The sequence below is a fragment of the Homalodisca vitripennis genome, chromosome 2 (genome assembly GCF_021130785.1).
Source record: "Homalodisca vitripennis isolate AUS2020 chromosome 2, UT_GWSS_2.1, whole genome shotgun sequence".
In the NCBI taxonomy this organism is placed as follows: Eukaryota; Metazoa; Arthropoda; class Insecta; order Hemiptera; family Cicadellidae; genus Homalodisca; species Homalodisca vitripennis.
The window spans coordinates 27738394-27758306 of record NC_060208.1 but is presented as its reverse complement, the minus strand read 5'-3'; the positions used below and the strand labels follow the sequence as shown (position 1 = coordinate 27758306).

Below are 19913 nucleotides of genomic sequence, written 5' to 3'. Positions count from 1 at the left end.
GCAAACATTTTTTTTTTACCGAAAATTGTTTTTTTGTGATTTTGTATTCCCTGTTTCATTCTTTTTCAGAAAATACTTCCCTTAAGATTTTCTGATAGTTAGTTCTTTTATAGCTGTTCTAAAGAATTGCAAAGAGATTTTGACGTGCAAGTACCAGAGAGCGATGGCCAATAAGGAGGCCTATGATCATAAAGATCATTTTCACCTGCCTAAAGTGGTAATGGACAAAATAAAACCAATGTTTAGGGGTGAGACCTTCTAAGGACATGTTTACACGGAGGTACACAAAACCCCAATGAATCCGTCAACAACATAATTTGGTCTCGACTTCCTAAAAATACATTTATGCTAAGGTCAACCCTTGAACTAGGTGTATATGAGGCTGTTGCTTGCTTCAATCAAGGTAATATTGTGAGATGTTTAGCTTTAACAATTAGGTTACAAGCCTGGCAACAATTTGGTCAGACAAATGAAACAGAAAGATGAGATCCGAATCCGACAAGCAGAAAATGCCATCGAGGAATTAGAAAAGAAGTGCCGGCAGAGGGCAAAATTAACCAAATTAAGACTGGAAGAGTTGCTTGAGGAAGAAGAGGATCCAAATAACCCAGCATATGCCCCTGGACACTATTAACTGTAGTTTATTTTTGTATTTTTATAGAGTTGGTTACAATGAACTTCAAATGCGTTTTTTGTAAAACTATGTTTTTTGTTCGATAGGTAAACTTTTCTCAAGAACTATTATAGGTAGCCTGTTGATTCTTTTTTTAATTTGTTCCCTAAGTAATTATCTACATTTTGAATACATATTATTGCCTTATGTTCAGTACTTAATTTTATACATCAGAGTAAATTGTAATTTTTTATGATATTTTTTGCATAAATAGAAAAAAAATGTCACACATTTATCTGAAAAGATTTTTTATAACCCTGTATTCAAAATGTTAAGAAAAGTACAAGGAGCAGAATAAAAAAATAATTAACTGGCTACCATTTATAGTTTTTAAGATAATGGCACCTAAAATTCATCAAATTAACATTGCGGGGTTAGGCCCATCCGACTCCCCTTTTATTTTTTTTGGCAAAAAATTATATTTACATTTTATATTTTCAGGAGGAAGACCAAGATCTATCCTCCACTCGGCCAAGAAGTTTGGGATGGAAAGAGAGTTCACAAAGTCCTGGTGTTTCTTGGACCAAAGGTGATCAGGGATTGCCCGGGGACAAAGGAGAAAGTGGAATCAAAGGAGTCAAAGGAGATCAAGTATGACTCAGAATAATTATTTATAATAATATTTTTTGTGAATTCTTTAAATTCCAACTTATTGCTTTATTTGTGCTAATGCAGTCTTTGTCCTACAGGGTTATGTAGGAATTCAAGGTGTAAAAGGTGAGCCAGGAGTTCCAGGAATGGACGGTATTCCTGGACTTCCTGGTGTAAATGGAAAATCTGGAATAAAAGGCCAAAAAGGTGTGTATCCTTTTGATTTTGTATTAGAAACATTTTATTATTTTTTTTGAAATTATTTTTTAGTACCATAGATGCTTTTATCATTGTGTTGAAGTTACCAAAAAGTATTTTGTATAATTGCTATTAGGGGTTCAATTTTGTAATATAGCTAAACTGAAACGTAATAAATGCATATTTTGCTGAAATTAGCAGTACATTTGAGGCTCTCAACAGACCATGAAAACATATTGATTATTAGTTAGTCCTTATGCCATGCTTTAGACGCCATTTTACATCTGATAAATAAATAACACTCTCTGACATGAAAACAAAGTATTGTCAATTTATAATTTAAGTAACCAACCCTTGTAGCGTTCATCAACTAAACCAATTTCAATATTAACTGCAGTATCCAAAATTTTGGAAAGAAATAGTAGCTTGTCAGCTGATAGACCATATGTGTCGGTGAAACATCTTGCCTAAAACTCAGACTAGCTTTAGTAACAATCATAGCACCTGTATTTTTGTGTTTGAAGCGAAAGATAAGAGAAAATGTAGTTCTGTTGTAATGATGGAGTGTTAGAATTTAGCCTTTAAATTCTATCAGCCATGCAATGATGCAGATCAAAATCCATTTCTATGGTTTTATTGAGTAGGTGAAATTAAATATTGGAGAAAAATCCAAGTAAGAAAGGTAGAGAGTGAGACATACGCCTCTCTTATTAAACCACGAGGTATGCCTCTGGGAATTTGGCTTGGTCCTGTTCTGTTTAATCTGTACACATCTCTTCCCTTAGAGTATTAAACGTTTCATGGCTCATTTATATGCCGATAATTATTAGCTGTACTAGTCATATAAGCCTAGTGCGGTACGGAAGGCTATTGCTGGTATAAATTTAACATTATTAGGAGATCAGTAAATCGTCTGTACACAAAGGCTTTAAGGCTCAGTGCAGGCAATTACACTGTTTTCATTTTGGTCCACCCTATCTGGACAGATAGAGGGTTTTTAATTGATCTTGACGTTGAATTTTGGTGATGAGTGACCAAATTTGAATTCTCGGCGTAAGGTTGACAGCGATCAAGTCTTGTACAAACATAAAAATCTGTTACCTGAATTCACTATGCTTAAGCTAATGTAATCGATGGTTTCTTCCGTCCTTTACTAATACTATCCTGTGCATGGAGAATAGCATTACTCGGAGCGAAGTAGGTTGTATTCGTAGACCAAAATTGTGCTATTTGTTTCATTTTCAACTTGAAACTATTCGATCACGTGTCGTCTATCGTGATACTATTAACCTTTTAACAATGGAAGCCATCTTTAGGATGTTATCGTGTTATATTTCAGATCTATAAGGTCCTTCCATACAGAGAAGCCCTGTACTAAAGTGAGAGATTGTTGTTTCAGGATGATATTTTGCAATCAAGCATCCAAAATCGCTCACGTGAATATGGAAGAAGCTTCAAACTTCAGTGCTCGAAGTTGTAAACTAATTTCTCATTTATATTTTTAAAATCGGTGGATGTAGTGTATATAGAGCTAAACTTACAGAATGTTTAAATGATGACTATTATTAATATATTTTATTGATTTTATGTAACATTAGATTAAGCTATATAAGTAAGTATTTATAAATAAATAGAATAATTATGTTTTAATTGTTTTTCTTTTTTATAATACTTTTATCTGTTTCTTAGTTTATAGTTAGACTACCACTTATATATATTATAATACCATATTATAGGTCATTATATCTTTACAGTCATTATGGACACTTGGGAGTGCCGATGGCCAAGTGGTCTAAGACGTTGGACTTTGAGTCTGAGTTAGAGATAGCGCAGTTTCGAATCCTGTCTGTGACCGTTGCACTTTTTATCAGTACCATCGACCTTGTACTGTATCGACTCTCCCCCTTATTCTGTTTGATAAGATCCACGCACAGGCCAGTGGCCCATGAGGACGGGCAGAAAAAGGCATAAAAAGAGATCGGATTCTCCTTAAAAAAAAAAAACCATATGTAAATGGCGCACTGAGCTGGAATGCACTCACATTCAAAAAATATTTTCCAGCTTTGTAGAATATTTTTAATTTAGTCTAAAAAGGTATTTTATTATTATTGGTAAAACCATTCATACATTATAGATTAAATCACAACACACAGTTTTATTATAAATTAAGAGAATATATGAGTGTGATAAAATAATCTTACAGTTTGTATGATGTGTATAAATCTTAGTTGTTTACAATGCTACAGTGCGGTCCATCCTTTGTGTAACATAATAATGTCATCTTTGTAAATAGGACTGGTATATCTAATCGTTCAGATAGCAGTCAGTACTACATAGTTGTGTTATGTATATCCAGGTGAGCCTGGTGCACGAGGACCGCCAGGACCTTCCACTTCCGGTTCTGGAATAAACACTGTCTACGAAGATGGGAACGTCGTAAAAGGTTAATTAAACGTATCTTCTCATATAAATAGTATTCTGAAAAAACTTTATGTTATAAGGGAGATACCTTATTTTTTCGATTTTAATGGTAATCAGTTACGTTATATTAGGTTAGATTAGGTTAGGTAGGTTAGGTTACATTACGTTAGGTTAGGTTAGGTTAGGTTAGGTAGTTTCAATGTACAATTAACAGCGTCACGATTTGTTTATCCACGGCTGGCCCTTGCACCCTGTCAAACACATCTATGATAAACCAATGTTTATCAAAATATTTATATTTTACATAGAATATGTTTTTTTTATTTATACTTAGAGCATTGAATTGATTTATCCAACCAGAAACATTATTCTATATGTGGATAAAATTCTACTTGAATGAGTAAGATTTTACTGTTAAGTTGGTGTCTGGAAGCACCTTAGTTTCCAGTAAACGAAGACAATAGAAATTTAAGTGTACTAGATAGTAGATAGCTGGTGTAGAAAAACTTAGGGCAAACTGAAATAAAACAAATAAAACATGAACTACTTCCGCAAAAATTTATAATCGTTACCGAGGTGATCAATTCTGGAGAAAGGAGCTCAAATTTTTTATTCTCCTTCCGCAATAAATTTCAGCCAATACAGTTATTTTGCACGTGTAATGTCAAGAAGAAACACCTATGAGCCGAAATATTTTCTTATACATGACCACGTGTTCAAGTCCTATTGATCCTTCGGTTTGAATACCAATTACACTGAACTAATAACTGTTATTAAGGGCCTTCGTAGCCCATAAGGTGGATGTACGCTATATTAGACTACACGTCTTACGTATGGAACCGTTTACGGACTTAATATTAACAGGGGAAAAGTACATAGCAGTTTTAGGGTAACACCCCCTTATCAAAGCTGATTTTACAAAATTACAATGGATATCTCATAGAATGCAATAAATGCAGAGAATACCAATTTAATAAAAACTTTTCGCAATATTTAAATTTGAAATATTGACCTAAAATTTCCAAAACTCTTTATGATTATAAACAACATAGTTTTAACACATATAGCTTCAACATATATTTAACACCTTTACTGTGTCTCCGTACTGAGTAACATCAGCTACTGGCACTGTGACTGTGCAACTGTACATGTAGTTAAACTATTCCACATTGAATATTAGGTATAATATATATATATATATATATATATATATATATATATATATATATATATATGTTGTGTGTGTGTGTGTGTGTGTGTGTGTGTGCGCGCGCGCGTGTGTATATATATATATACGATTCAATTATTTTAAAAAGTCGTTTGACAGGTATTTGGTCTTCCGACCATATGTTAGTTTGCCTATTTAAACGCATATGTGACAGATACGGCCAAATACAAAATAATTGAATCGGAAAAAGTAATCGCTCTGTGGTGTAATGGTAGCACATTCACCCGGCAAGTGAGAGATCCGGGTTCGACTCCCGGCGGAGCAAGTACTTTTTGTGATTCAAAGTTTAAACTACTGTACAGTAACCGTCTAGCTAAAATACATATCTACAGTTCTGTGCAATATCTGTCTAGATATAATACGTGTATTAACTTCTAAATATCAACAACTACTAGAAAAATTTTTCATTAAACACTTTTAACCAGAAATCTTATTTTTTTAGTCAAAGTTAAACTTGTTTTAAATTTTGGTAAATGCTTAAACTGAAAAACTAAAAATAATATTCCCTTTAATTTCTTTCTTCAGTGGCTAGAGGAGAGCCTGGTCACAAGGGTGAAAAAGGGGAAAAAGGTTCTTATGGTGACAAAGGGGATGAAGGATCAAGAGGATCTCCTGGACTTCCAGGCCCTAGAGGACCTCCTGTGAGTAAAATCTAAGCCAAAAAATTCTATTTAAGGTGTTTATAGGATATTTTACATTTTTTATTATAAAAATTCTACTTGGCCAACTAACTAGATCTGATTTTATTAGGGGCCTGAAGGATCCAAGGGAGATCCGGGTAAGCAGGGTCCCGTGGGTGCGACGGGTCCCCAAGGTTTGAAAGGGGACCGTGGACCTCCAGGGCCAGCTATCGTATCTGACCAGGGACTGGACTTTCTCACCATCAAAGGAGAGAAGGGTGACTCAGGCAGAAGAGGGCGGCGAGGACGCCCAGGGCCTATGGGACCTCCAGGTCTACCTTCCGTCAGCGAGGTCATGGTGAGTAAAATAATAATTGTATTGCATTTAATAATGACAGAAAGTTTAGTAGCTGGTGTTTAAAATATTGTTTCTACTCTCTTTACATGGGCAGTTATAGTTAAATGTGTCATAGTTAAAATTTAGATGGACATTAAGAACCTAACTTTTAAATTTAGTTTAATTTAAGCTGTAATCACCGTGGCTGAAGTATAGTTACCTCTTAATGTATCTATGTTACTGTGAGATTGAACACGTTCAGGAGATTCAAGTTAGTTTCATAGTCAATACAAAAATTCGTACCAAAAATATTCATAATTGTACCGTAATAATTACAAAATTGGATAAAATTTCAAAGCAAACTTTTGACTATATGGTTACTTATAGTTCTAAACTAACATTGGGTCTGTTATATTACATCATAAGTTTTTTCATTGAAAAGTACGTAATTCATTTAGTTTAGAAACTCTCTAATCTAGCCTAAAATAGTTCAAAATAGTTTAAATATTGTTAGTGCTATTCAGTAACATATTATGCGATGGTATAGAATAATTCCTGTTATTTCATTATATATTTATATTTCATATAAAATTAAATATAAATAATTGAAATATAAATTTGGCTTAAATATTTAGTTATTTCATTATTTCTATTTATAAAACCCACTCTTTAAACATAGGAATTTACTTGTTTTTAAAATAATTATTTAACGATAATTTACTTGCTTACTAATTTTAAAAAGTCAGTCACTCGATTCATTTTTCGTTTACTTACTTTAGAACATTTGTATCCTTATCTTCATCAATTTTTCTTTGGCCTGATTACAAGATGTTTTAACCTTCAGGTTAAAATTTCCACAACTGGTAGAATAATATAAAATATTTTACTATTAATTCTGTCTTAGCTGCTGTAGTTTAGAGCACGTTTGTAAACGGAGGTCATGCGGTAAAAAATCATAGAGCTTTAAATTATCCTTATAATGTTTAAAACTAATGGTAAAAAATTAAAGAAACCTTCATATCTGCACTCTGTTAGTTTTCTTCCTTCTGAATGAAATATACTTGGGCTCCGAACGAAGATCATTCAGTTGTTAGTTCTTAATTATAAGGGGATAAACGTTCAACCACTTTAATCTATGGAACAAAATTTATATGTTAATGGGTATATTAGGTCTTGTATGGTGCGATCAATATTACCTCTAATAGGATATTAGTGATTTTTTTCCGTTCCACCACTTCATATATTTAAAATTAATTAACAACCCACAAATACTGCATCTAGGTTTATTACGTGAATTGCAAGTATTAGTCTTTTGTGACAACTTCTTTACTAACCTTCAAAAATGAATCGGACCAAGGAAGGATGTTCGTAAAAATTTCTTAATTGGGTTTAGGACATAAATTTGTAGTCTCCTTGAACGTTTCAAAATAGAAAAAGAAATGTGACGAATTATTCTGATATAATTAAGCCCAGAAAAGATATCTAAATTTAGAGTACGAAAACATTTCCAATATTATAAATCCTAATGATCCAGTTTCTAAAACAGTTGTTGAATATGCACTGAGGCTAAAAACAGACGTTTAAATGAGTACTGGATCTCCAGAGTATGAAACGTTAAATCAAGTAAAACGTTGAATCATTGCAGTATACAATATTAGATTGGGAGAACTATTGTTTGCATTATTTGAAAACCTGGGACAAGAAAAATATCATGTTGATTTAAAAGTTTAATCAGATCTACGTGTGTTTAACGAACTCTACTTTGTAAAATACTGACTTTATTCCTACAAAAAACCGGCTAATGTCGCGTTTTTTCATGCGGAATAACAGCTATTTCGTATAATATTATTTAATGTAGTTATAGACATTTAGTTTTTGCTATACAATTGAAACATAGACTTGTTATCTTTGGAACTGTAATACATAATAACATCGTAATGAATAACTGAATTCGTAACATGCAATGAATTCGTGCTCTTACAATATTATTTAGAACGAAATTATGTGAAATCCATATATAATTTTGACAATATTACTATTAATTTTTTGTTTCGAAATTGTTATTGAAGATGACTCTCACTACAAAACACATTGCTACACTTTCTAGATGTTAAGTGAAAGTTCACGCATTGCATTTGTTATAACTCAGAAAGAGGTTACATGTCAACTCTCAAAAAATAGTTATGTACATTTTGTTACATGACGATTGCAAATGTCCGAAATCCAATTATCCTTCTATTACTGTTATTTCTTACATTTACAAGACATTTAACTGTAAATATTATTTAAACTTTAAAGTGTTTATATGATAATGTTTCGTAAATATTTGTGGCTCTAGAACATAGTATAATATTTGATCAATAATAAACTGACGTTTGCTGCGTTAACCAATGGTGAAAATGACGGGAAATTAGTAAACAAAAAAAAAAACAGGGAGCCCTAGTTGATCAACTATCTTTGACGCTCAGCCGCAATAATAAACTGAAAATACTAATTACAGGGCATCTCATTGACGTAATGTAGGTCCTTATGGTTCTTTTTTATATAAAGAGGCTAATCTTCTTTTAGGTTTATTCTACCCATTCCTCTAAGACTATTTCTCTGTGTAGGGAACTTAACGACCAAAGAAAGGGGAAGATTCTTATTTTAAGAATTGAGTGATAAGTACTGTACTATCTCTAGCACAGACTAAGAGTCCGATTCCTTAGACTTTACAGCTCCTGCATAATTATTATAATTATATGGCCTTCATCATGGTGTTTAGTTAGTATATACCCTATATAAATAAGGTGTCCTAAACGTACATTGGAAAACAATTAGATTTGTAACAAACATGCAGGATGCAACACCTCTAATATCACTTACAGGGAATATATCTAAAATAATTGTACGCGTACTTAATTTAAGGTACGAAAAATGCCCAAACTAGAGGCCCCTGGTGCAAATCTCAAAATTTTGAAATGTAAACCTATGACATATAGCACATTTTAGGCTCTATTTCACAAAATCATTATAACCAAGTTTGTTTAAAACAATATTTCACTCTTTCCAAATATTTGACGAACAACATAATTGGGGTTTGATATAAGACCGTTTTCTAAACATTTTAAATAAAACAGTGGAACCAATAATTATAAATCTGCATAAGAACGCTTCAAATTGTACCTACCTCCAAATAATATATAATTAGTTAAAATGAGCGCAATAAAAATTAATGGAAGATTACGTAATATTGATCTTCATTTTCAAAGTCTTTGAACAACAAAGGGTTTTTACATTTAAACTACAGTTAATGTTAGAGTTCAACTGTGTTTGAAAGAGAAGAGAACTATAAGTAACAGATTTTAAATTTAACAATAATAATGTGTCCCGTAGTATTACTGTATACTACTAATATTATTAAAAGTGTTGAAGCGTAACTCTATACCATGTGGCTTAATGCCTTTGAAGAAGAAACATATTGAAACATCTTTTTCAATTATTATTAGTCATTTCAAAATGGCGGACGAAACAAAACAAGTTTAAAGGTTTAAAAATACCCTCTATTTCTACGCTTTTATACTACTAACGAAGTATGCAACATGAAAATAGTTCAACTGCAATGAATTTTTCCCAAAATTATAAACATATTCATAACCCTTAAAAATTTAATATTTTTTGTTTTAAAAGCCCGCAACCAAAAATAGATAAAAGAGTTTGTAGGAAAACTAAATTCTTTACTTGAAAAATAAAAACATTTCTATCACACTCTATTCAACCTATTCAACAGCTGTAACGATAAGAATTTGGATTATGTGCAGACGGTGCAGAGGCGGTGCAGACAAAACAAAACTAACTTTAAAAATGTAGTTTTGTTTCATCAGGTATAGAAAGAAAAAAATAACCACTTTACTGGAAGATTTTGATTTTACCCGTAATAACATAAAATTTAAAAATAAAAGATTTGTACCGTAATGAATTTTTAACGTTGATGTGAATGACCGGATATTTTTGCACTATTAAGATCACTTGCAACACCATGAAGAACGTTATATTTACCTACAGTTTATACAATTATACTTAACATACGATTTCATACTTATGCTATCGATATATGTTACAAAATGTATAACACAAGGTTTCGAAGATTTAAATCCAACCTACTCTGCATGTGAAAAAATAGAAGTATATAATGATGAAAGAGGCTAAGAGCAATAGAGGGTTCAAACATACCCGAAATTACCTGAATTCTAGCAAAGAAAAAATTATTTATGTTATTTTGTAACATATAACAATGATAAATGTCCGAAATCCCATTTTCCTTTCAAATGCTTCATCGCCAATTACAAACTTTAAAGAAAGAATATTTAACTTATTATTATTATGTAACCTAATTATTTGTAAAATATTTATCAATGGTTACTTAGAACCAAAAACCAGTTTGTCTCTCCGATGATTACTACAATATGACTGAGGGTTAAATTACAAAAGTGTTACTTATTTATTAGTCAATACAATGTGTACGTACTCAATTACGCGATAAACTAACTAACGAGGTACACAGTTAATAGTATTCCTCTCTTAACCCATTGGACAGTTGAAAGGAGAGAAGGGAGAAGCAGGGAGGGACGGCAGCCCAGGACCCCCAGGAGTGCCAGGGTTACCAGCTGGGAGCGGGGTTCGGTATGTTCCAGTTCCGGGTCCCCCTGGTCCTCCAGGCCCACCAGGCCAACCAGTAAGTTTTATTCTACTTTAAAAAGAAAAACGTTTTGCAATTAAATAATAAATTCAATTAGTTCAACCTCTGAATCATTATTTTGACAGAGAGTCAATAAAGATACCCTTTTACATTTTATTTACGTTAAATTCTTAAAACGATTTTCATATATTTAATTTACTTTTCTAGTAAAATTTCACACATATTCTAATTCTTAAGTATTATTTTACTATATACTTGTTTTAATTTTTACTCAATTTTGCATACATAATTTAAAAACAACGCCAACCTTAAAATATAAAGAAGATAATAATTAATTAATTAATATATGTTAATTAATATAGAGAGTAAGTTTCATGGTTTTATTTCATGAAAGGTCTTTTTAAAGTATATGTCGTATTTTATGCATAAAGGCAAGTAGTGGCGAATGAAGCGTCAGAGACACTTACTTTATTGTTTCACTTGGAAATTTTTGTTTCAAAATATTTCATTCCTGACTTTTTGAATTTTGATAGTAACAAGCATACGTAAGCTCCAATTATTAAGATCACTAATTTAATTATATAACAATAAGTAAGAGTTTGCTTAGCCTACAAAGTAATTAATTGAACGCACCCCATCTAGTGAGATAATGTGTAGCGTTTGATGGCAAAGCAGTTTAATATTTTACCTAATATAGAAACCAATTTTACGATCAAAATGGAGTCAATTGGAGATTTACATATTGGAAAGCATATCACTACTTATTAAAGAATATACATCAACAATTGTCAAAATCTATTATGAAACCACTAACAATATTATTAGAGTTAAAAAGTACATATAAATTCAACTAATGAAAACATTAAACGAATAGTTGTCAATGATTAATTCTAGGGTTAATATAAATTTCATTCTACTATAGGCTCACACGTCATCATAAATGCCTGAAATAAAAGATTCTCAATTTTATATTTCATACAGAAAATCAGTACAAAATACATCCGTATACATTGATTTGTAAAATTCATCCCTTGACGGTAAATAAATATGTTCTGCTTCAAGTTTATCAAGTTAAATAGCTGTTTATCAATATAACAGGATAAATACAAAAACAGCATTTCCTTTTAAATAAAATGTATTCTATAATATGTTTTTCTTAAAGGCAATCATTAATTCCTTTTTAAGCAACCTAAAAACTTGTTTGAGGCTGTACATTTATATATTGAATAAATAGACGTATTAATGTGCATAACGTTACATTTTTATTTAAGATTATTTACATTTACAGTACTATTTCAGAGAAAATGAGAGGTATTGCATTTTTATCCACGTCGAATTATTTGATGTATATTTTCCCATTTATGAATAGCATAACAAAGCTAAATTTGTTACACAGACGTAAAATAATAAAACTTGAAAATTAAACATAACGCACGTTATATTAAAAAATTTGTTAACGTTTATTACTGTTTATATAACAGGGTACTGCAGCTGTCGTTGGCCAGAGAGGAAGGCATGTTTACAAGCAGACATCGTCTTTTGATAGATCAGGTAAGGCTAAGAATGATAACATATGCTGTGTGTACTTATTGGTATATGTTTGACTAGTAACATGCCTTGTGGAGTTGTGTTAGCTAAAAGATTAAAAGTCATATCTACTCTTCAAAATTTTGTATATATGATCCGTCCATCATATTTTTTATCAGTAATACCAGTATCAGTTATATTTTATCAGTAACACTGTAAAAAGTAATTTGAAATTTAGCTTTTTGTTAAAATGATATTTAAGGTAAGCTAAATAAAGAACAATCCAACAAAGTAACTTCACATGTGTTGAAGAATTATTAAAGAATTTCAACATAGTTTTCCATAAGAACAATGTAATCAAAAGTCACATTTTGCCAGACGGAAGTGAAGACACCCAAGGAACCGATGTAAACCATTTTCGATTACAATAAAGAGGTTGTAGGCAGAAAGAAATTGGATCTCTTCCATAAAAAACTGGTGGGATAGGCTTCTTTAAATGTTCATACAATTGTGACTTAAGTGGCACTTAAATACAATACGATTTTACTGTAGGCCTAGTTATAAAATTAGTGTTCCCAACTTTTGTTCTCAAACCCCAGAATAACCAAGAAGGGAGGGGTATTTTCGTGATCTTCACTTAAAACAGTGATCAGCAACGAGTAAGTTTTTATTAGAATGATATGATTCGTTTGATGTTTCCGTGTGGTTGATTGTTTGATTATATATCTTTGAATAAACAATAAATCTCTTTTGAGGTATTTGATATATTTCTGCATAGGTATTTATGATTAAATGGTAGCGAATGGACAAAGGTTATTTTGGGATGTTACCTAATAAAGGATTGTGTATTACACCCTATTTCTAAGTGAGATAAATTCGTATAAATCAAATGCAAGTCAATGTGCTGCTAATGACAGTTAAAAATGAAATAAAATAATTTTGTAAAAATCGAATATATATGAAACTAAACCAGTAATCCAACTCAAAAATATTTCAAAGTACTTATAATGTAAGTTTTATTTTATTGAAAAATGTGTAATATTTCACGCTGCAAACCAAGAGCGCTTAAGCAGTTTAGAAGAATTAAAAGCTCTGAACGAGCTGAAGCAACTGAAAGAAGAAAAACTATACAGTAAGTATTTAAAACTATACAGTAAGTATTTCAAACTATACAGTAAGTATTTCAAAACTATACAGTAAGTATTTAAAACTATACAGTAAGTATTTAAAACTATACAGTAAGTATTTAAAACTATACAGTAAGTATTTAAAACTATACAGTAAGTATTTAAAACACAGTTACCTTTGTAATCCTTAAACTAGCTCTTAGAGATTTAACTTTATCTAATTATTACACAATGATTTATTGAAATATAGTTTCTTAACTCGTGTAAAGATTTAAGTTATTAATAGATAACTCCCGCCTCCGTTTGTCTCATAAACACACATTATAAACAGTGTTGTCGATTTTGTACATAATAGTTTTATTTTTCCAATAGTCATTTTCTTTTGAGTAACATATTTTAAACGATTTCGAAAGTATGGAAACCTATTGGGAAGTACAAAATTTCTCACACCTATCAAAGAGTGCTTTTATCCAGCGAAAATCCATAAAACCACACTAAACGTGTGTTATTTTATCGAGAGTAACTGAAATTAAATCTAAGTAAACCATAAATTCACAATATTATTATTACGTTCCAGACACATTTTTGAAACATCTTAATATTAACCATAAATGTGTGAAGAAAAAGAATAAAGTTAAATCTATGTTGCTTTACTGGGCTATAGATGTAAAAGTATTATTGTTTAAAAATGAGAAGTTTGATGTATTTTTGATCCCAAAACAAGCTCATTTTTATAGTTCAACTTGGAAAGGTAAAATTTATAACTCTCTATAATTATATTTTCCTATTTTAACCTTAAATTGCATGATAAATGTAGCTAAAAACGTGAGTTAAATTTGAGATTTTATAATCCAAAATCATTAAAAAAACTACATAGAACAATTGGTCATTAGCACGTTTATACGTATTGCATATAAATCCTAAATTTTTGCCAAATATTAAAAGCTAATACTTACTTAACTAGATTTTAAACCTGATCATGAACTCATTCATTCAAACATAGCATGCATATACAAACAAAGAGTACTTCATGGCTTAGTAACATGCCTTTATGGTTTAGTTAATATCTATAACTGTTTTAGAAGTATGAAACAAATTAAACATTTGTACATTGTTTAACAGAACCTTCCACCTCCTCATACCACAGCAAATTGAATGATACCAAGGTCGTACCAGGAGCAGTCACATTCAAAACGAAAGCAGCCATGTCTAGCGTAAGTGTATAAACTATACAAACTATACAAGTGTTATAAGAAATGTTTTCTCGTTTTTGTGTTATTGCTTTTTATATTCTCTTCATTCGAGTCTTTGATGAGATTTCCGAAACAGTAGTCAGTTTTAATGTATACAAAGGTGCTTTGAAAATGTAAATTATAACGTAAATATTACATATGAAAAGTTTAAGAAGGTATAGCTTACATGATTTTCAGATTCACCATTGGTACAATATGTTTACGTTTAAATACTTGTATAAACTGTACTAGAATATACAGTTAAATAATGTTCTTACAACGGAAGTCTCCTCATCTTTCTAAAATGAATATTTTTTGTACAAGTTGTAGCATTAATTAATACTTTGAACTTAGTTACACATAACTATGTTTTAGTTTATATTACGATTAACTCTATCCAAAGTGCATACTTCAAATATAAGTTAGTATAAGTTAGTGTGTTTTAGCCTTAGTACATAAACTATACAAAATATACAGGGTTATAAGAAATGTTAGCTCATTTTGTGTTACAGCTGTTTGTCCGAGATTTCCGAAACTATATCCAGTTTTAAAATGCACAATGGTGTCATTATATATATATGTTTTGGGGAGCTTTAAAAAATGAAAATAATAACATAAATATTATAGTGTTCATTAAAAGTGTTTCAATACTTTGGGATTTTGTTATACAGATAAATATGTCATAAATCCTTTATTTTTCCATCTATCTGTCTATGTGTTTTTATTAAAAAAAACTATATATTTTGAACTGTTGAGATAAAGATATGATGAAACTTGGAAATTGTATTAAACTTTTGTTATATTTTTTTAAATAAAATATTGTCAATTTCCTTGTACCCGTTTCAAAATGGCGTTTGTTTAAAAATGTTTAAAGTCAAATAACAAAAATCCTGTATGTTATAAGAAATGCATAGAATAGGCCTACTCACCATTTACTAATTTTTATACAAATTCTAACTATAACTTTTTCCAAAAAATGTGTCAAAGCATAAGCGAGAACGATCGCTTTATAGGTATACCTATAAGATTTCGTATACCAAAAGATTTCGTATTTTGATAGGCACCAGCTATTTTAAATAGGTTATACAAATTTTACAAGATACCAAATATTTAGAAATTCCATGACAATTATAACGGTACTTTTTCCAACGAAATCCGTCAACGCATAAGTGAGCACGGTCACTTTAAAGATACGTTTGCAAAAGCCAGGAGCAACAAACAACTGACACCTCTTAACTGGGACAAGTTTGGTGCTCCCTGCTTGTGAGAAAAATTGCAAAGTATTGGAACACTTTAGCTGAACACCCTGTATATGAAAATTTTATCATGGTATAGATTACATGATGAGTGTTATTTGCAGATGCACCATTGGTGCAATAAATTTATTTTAAAATACTGTTATAAACTATAAATGAATGTACAGTTTATAAAATGTTATTACCACGGTTAGGTCTCTCGTGTTTCTAAAATGGGTATTTATTGTACATGTTTAGCTGTAGTTACTCTTTTGAAGATAATTATATGCAAACACAACTATGTTTTAGTTTCTATTACAGTAAACTCTATCCGAAACGTACACTGCAACTCTTAGGTAAGTGTGTTTAGTCTTATTACTAACAGTTTTAACAGAAGTTTGGAACTGGCACTAGTATCTACACTCTACAGTACTTTAATAAGCCTTCGAGTGCAAAGGTATTATGACAGGTATAAGTAACGACTTAAGGGTATAACAAGTAGGATTTCCCCGATTAGACATATCTGAGATTTCTGGCACTGACGTCTTAGTGAGTCGACTGAAGTTGTTTTCATTCACAGATGTCGTTGGTGAGTCCTGTGGGAACCCTCGCCTACATCATCGACGAGGAGGCACTCTTAGTGAGAGTGAGACATGGGTGGCAATATATCGCCGTAAGTGCTTTACTATTAAAGTAACGGTAGAAAATTAAAGTACAAGATTTTCAATTGCTCGTGTCGGAGAAAAAAGAAAAGGAGAGGCGACCCTCTTTAAGAAAACATTTGTGATACCAATATAATACATACAAATAGTAGCAAACGTGGAAATAAATGTCATTTAAGTTACGTGGGGTATTTTTATCAAAGTGTTAGCTAAATGATAATTTCTCGTTAAAAATTTACCAGCGTACTTTAAATATCATTGTTCACTTCTAATTACATAAAGGATTTGGACTGAACTCACATTGATTGGTATTAATTCAAGTGCTCAAGTTAAATGTTATTATGAGAAATCGTAGGTTAAAACTTGTTCCATGGAAAATTTATGGTAATACAAATTTTATTATTAATGTAAACCAATTTAGTTGTAGATAGTTAGAGGCTATCTTCTGAACTTGAAAACGATTTGTTAAGGATTTGTAGTCAGGTCTTGTACGTCTAATTTGGCCAGTATGCCAAAATAGGTAAGCTTCATTTGTTCTCTTCCTATAAAATGCCTACGAAAATTTTCATAACATTTTAATAAGATTTTTGTGTGCAATGGTGATAGATTGATGTATATTTAATACTGATATACATATATTATTTACACTATAATAGTCAGATTTGAAATGTTCGGAATTATTACATTGTTTCTAAAGGATACACGAATGCGATATCCTACTAGGTTTCTTCATTAATCTGAAATTTTATTATGTAGAACGGTTTGTTTTTCATGGATTTTAATAGTGCAAAAATAATAATGATATTCCGCACATATTTTCTTAATAACTTGATGGTTGGATATATCAACGTGGTAGGTATATTAAAAAAATTAAATCACTTGAAATTTGCACGTAGACTTGGAAGAAGGTTTGTTTAAGGCATGTCAATATTATTTTGATGTTGACTGATTATTATAGAAACTAGTCAATCACAGTGGATAACTATATATAAACTATATAAAGTGTGAATGTACAATTTAGCTCCTGCTCCCCCCCCCCCCCCCCCCCCCCCCCCATAGTGCAGCGTCTGAAATCTGTCACACTCAATTGTGCACCTGGTGAGACAATGAAAGTACCTGATCACCTATATTACACTATACGTTTAAATCTAGATGTCTTTGATGACAAAACAATGCAAAGAGGTTCAATTTGAGTTTCCCCGTAGCAGAACTTTTTATGTCTTCACATAAACATGACTCCAGATTTCAGGAGTGAAGTCTCTGACAGCGGTAGATTCCAGACGCTGCACTACTGAGTGGAAGGTTAACTGGAGCTAATATCAACGGTATGTGTATGCTATAGAAACTTATCAAAGAATGCATATTTGCATGTTTTCAAACATATTATTAATTATTCTTTCTTTCTTTTATTCAATTTTATTCACACAATGTACTATTTTATCATATATTAAACGCCTAATACTATGTCTCAGTAAAACTAATATTTATACACCATAATAATGCAAATCAAAAGATATCAAAACTAACGAAAGTTTTTAAGTGGTTTCCTAGGAAACGGCAACTCACTTTTCTTTGAAAAAATACTTTATTCAGTTTTACTTAAATTTTACAATATTAATAGACAAAACACCTACCACTAAATCGCAGCCAACTAGGATACTCAGAAATTCATTACAAATGCAAATCGAAGGATAACAAATATATCGAAAATATCAAGTGGTTTCCTAGGAAAACGTTAATTATTCTTTGGAAAATTATTTTTATTCCAGTTTTAGGTCTCACATTGTAATATTATGATTCATTAAACGAATAATACTAAATCTCCGCAAACTAATAGTAAACACACTATAGTTAATGCAAATGCAAAAGATATGATAGAAACTGCGAGATATTTAGGTGGTTTCCTAGGAAACGGCAACTATTCTTTGAAAAAATAATTTATTCAGTTTTTAATCACATTTCAAAATATTAATATATAAAACGCCTAACACTAAATCCCAGCCAAACTAGTTCAGAAAAAAACATTACAAATGCAAATCGAAGGAAAACCAATATATCGAAAATTTCAAATATAGTTTTCCTAAAGAAACGTTAAATTATTCTAACGGAAAATTTATTTTATTCAGTTTTAGTCATATTGTACTAATAATGATACATTAATCGCCTAATACTAAATCTCAGCAAACTAATAGTAATACACACTATAGTTGATACAAATCAAAAGATATCGAAACCAACGACATATTAAGTGGTTTCCTACGAAACGACAACTATTTTTTGAAAATTAATTTATTCAGTTTTAATCACATTTAAAAATATTAATAGACAAAACACCTACCACTAAATCGCAGCCAACTAGGATACTCAGAAATCCATTAACAAATGTAAATCGAAGGATTAACAAATATATCGAAATATCAAGTGGTTTCCTAGGAATCGTTAATTAATCTTTGCAAAATTATTTTATTTCAATATTATTCACATTGTACTAACCTTATATAATATATATTAAACGCCTTATACTAAATCTCAGGCAAATTAATAGTAACATACTATAGTTAATACAAATCAAAAGATATCGAAACTAACGAAACATTAAGTGGTTTCCTAGGAAACGACAACTATTCTATGAAAAAATAATTATTATTTAGTATTGATAAAATTTCAAAATATTAATACACAAAACGCCTAACACTAAATCTTAGTCAACTAAGAAAACATTACAAATGCAAATCGAAGGAAAACCAATATATCGAAAATTTCAAGTGGTTTCTTAGGAAACGTTAATTATTGTCTGGAAAAATTCTTTATTCAATTTTAGTCACATTGTACTATTATGATATATTAAACGCCTAATTCTGAATCTCAGCCAACTAATAGTAACACCTAATTATAGTTGATACAAAATCAAAAGATAGGCGAAAACCAACGACATATTAAGTGGTTGCCTAGGAAACGACAACTATTCTTTGGAAATTAATTTATTCAGTTTTAATCACGTTTAAAAATATTAATATACAAAACGCCTAACATTAAATCTCAGCCTACTCAGCAGAGGATAGTCAGAAAACATTACAAATGCAAATGGAAGGATAACAAATATATCGAAAATATTAAGTGGTTTCCTAGGAAACGTTAATACATCACTAATTACCTCTAATTAATGCACACTCTTTTACTAATTAAAAATGCCATATATGGTGTTGTTGTATATTGGTAAAGTAATGTTCCAGTTGGGATCTCTGGTGCCTGTGACTACGGAACTTCCCCCAACAACCACAACGGACCGTCGAGAACCAATGTTTGAGCCGTCCAACCTCCTCAATCTCCCTCCCAACATGGACTCACAGCAGGTGCTTCTAATATATTGTATTTTAACCATGA

General features: G+C 31.0%; 2 protein-coding genes across 2 annotated transcripts in view; both read left to right on the top strand.

Annotated features, from left to right (window-relative positions):
- The window catches only part of LOC124355570, a 608556-nt gene that overhangs the window by 438609 nt on the left and 150034 nt on the right, over positions 1 to 19913 (top strand). The window lies entirely within an intron of this gene.
- The window catches only part of LOC124353730 (collagen alpha-1(XVIII) chain-like), a 167737-nt gene that overhangs the window by 133815 nt on the left and 14009 nt on the right, over positions 1 to 19913 (top strand). The window contains exons 6-16 of the mRNA XM_046803711.1: positions 1115 to 1264; positions 1363 to 1471; positions 3819 to 3905; positions 5637 to 5752; positions 5862 to 6089; positions 10645 to 10782; positions 12228 to 12297; positions 13334 to 13405; positions 14523 to 14614; positions 16448 to 16540; positions 19763 to 19882. Coding sequence (XP_046659667.1) covers positions 1115 to 1264; positions 1363 to 1471; positions 3819 to 3905; positions 5637 to 5752; positions 5862 to 6089; positions 10645 to 10782; positions 12228 to 12297; positions 13334 to 13405; positions 14523 to 14614; positions 16448 to 16540; positions 19763 to 19882 — 1275 coding nt within the window. The remainder of the gene's footprint in view (positions 1 to 1114; positions 1265 to 1362; positions 1472 to 3818; positions 3906 to 5636; positions 5753 to 5861; positions 6090 to 10644; positions 10783 to 12227; positions 12298 to 13333; positions 13406 to 14522; positions 14615 to 16447; positions 16541 to 19762; positions 19883 to 19913) is intronic.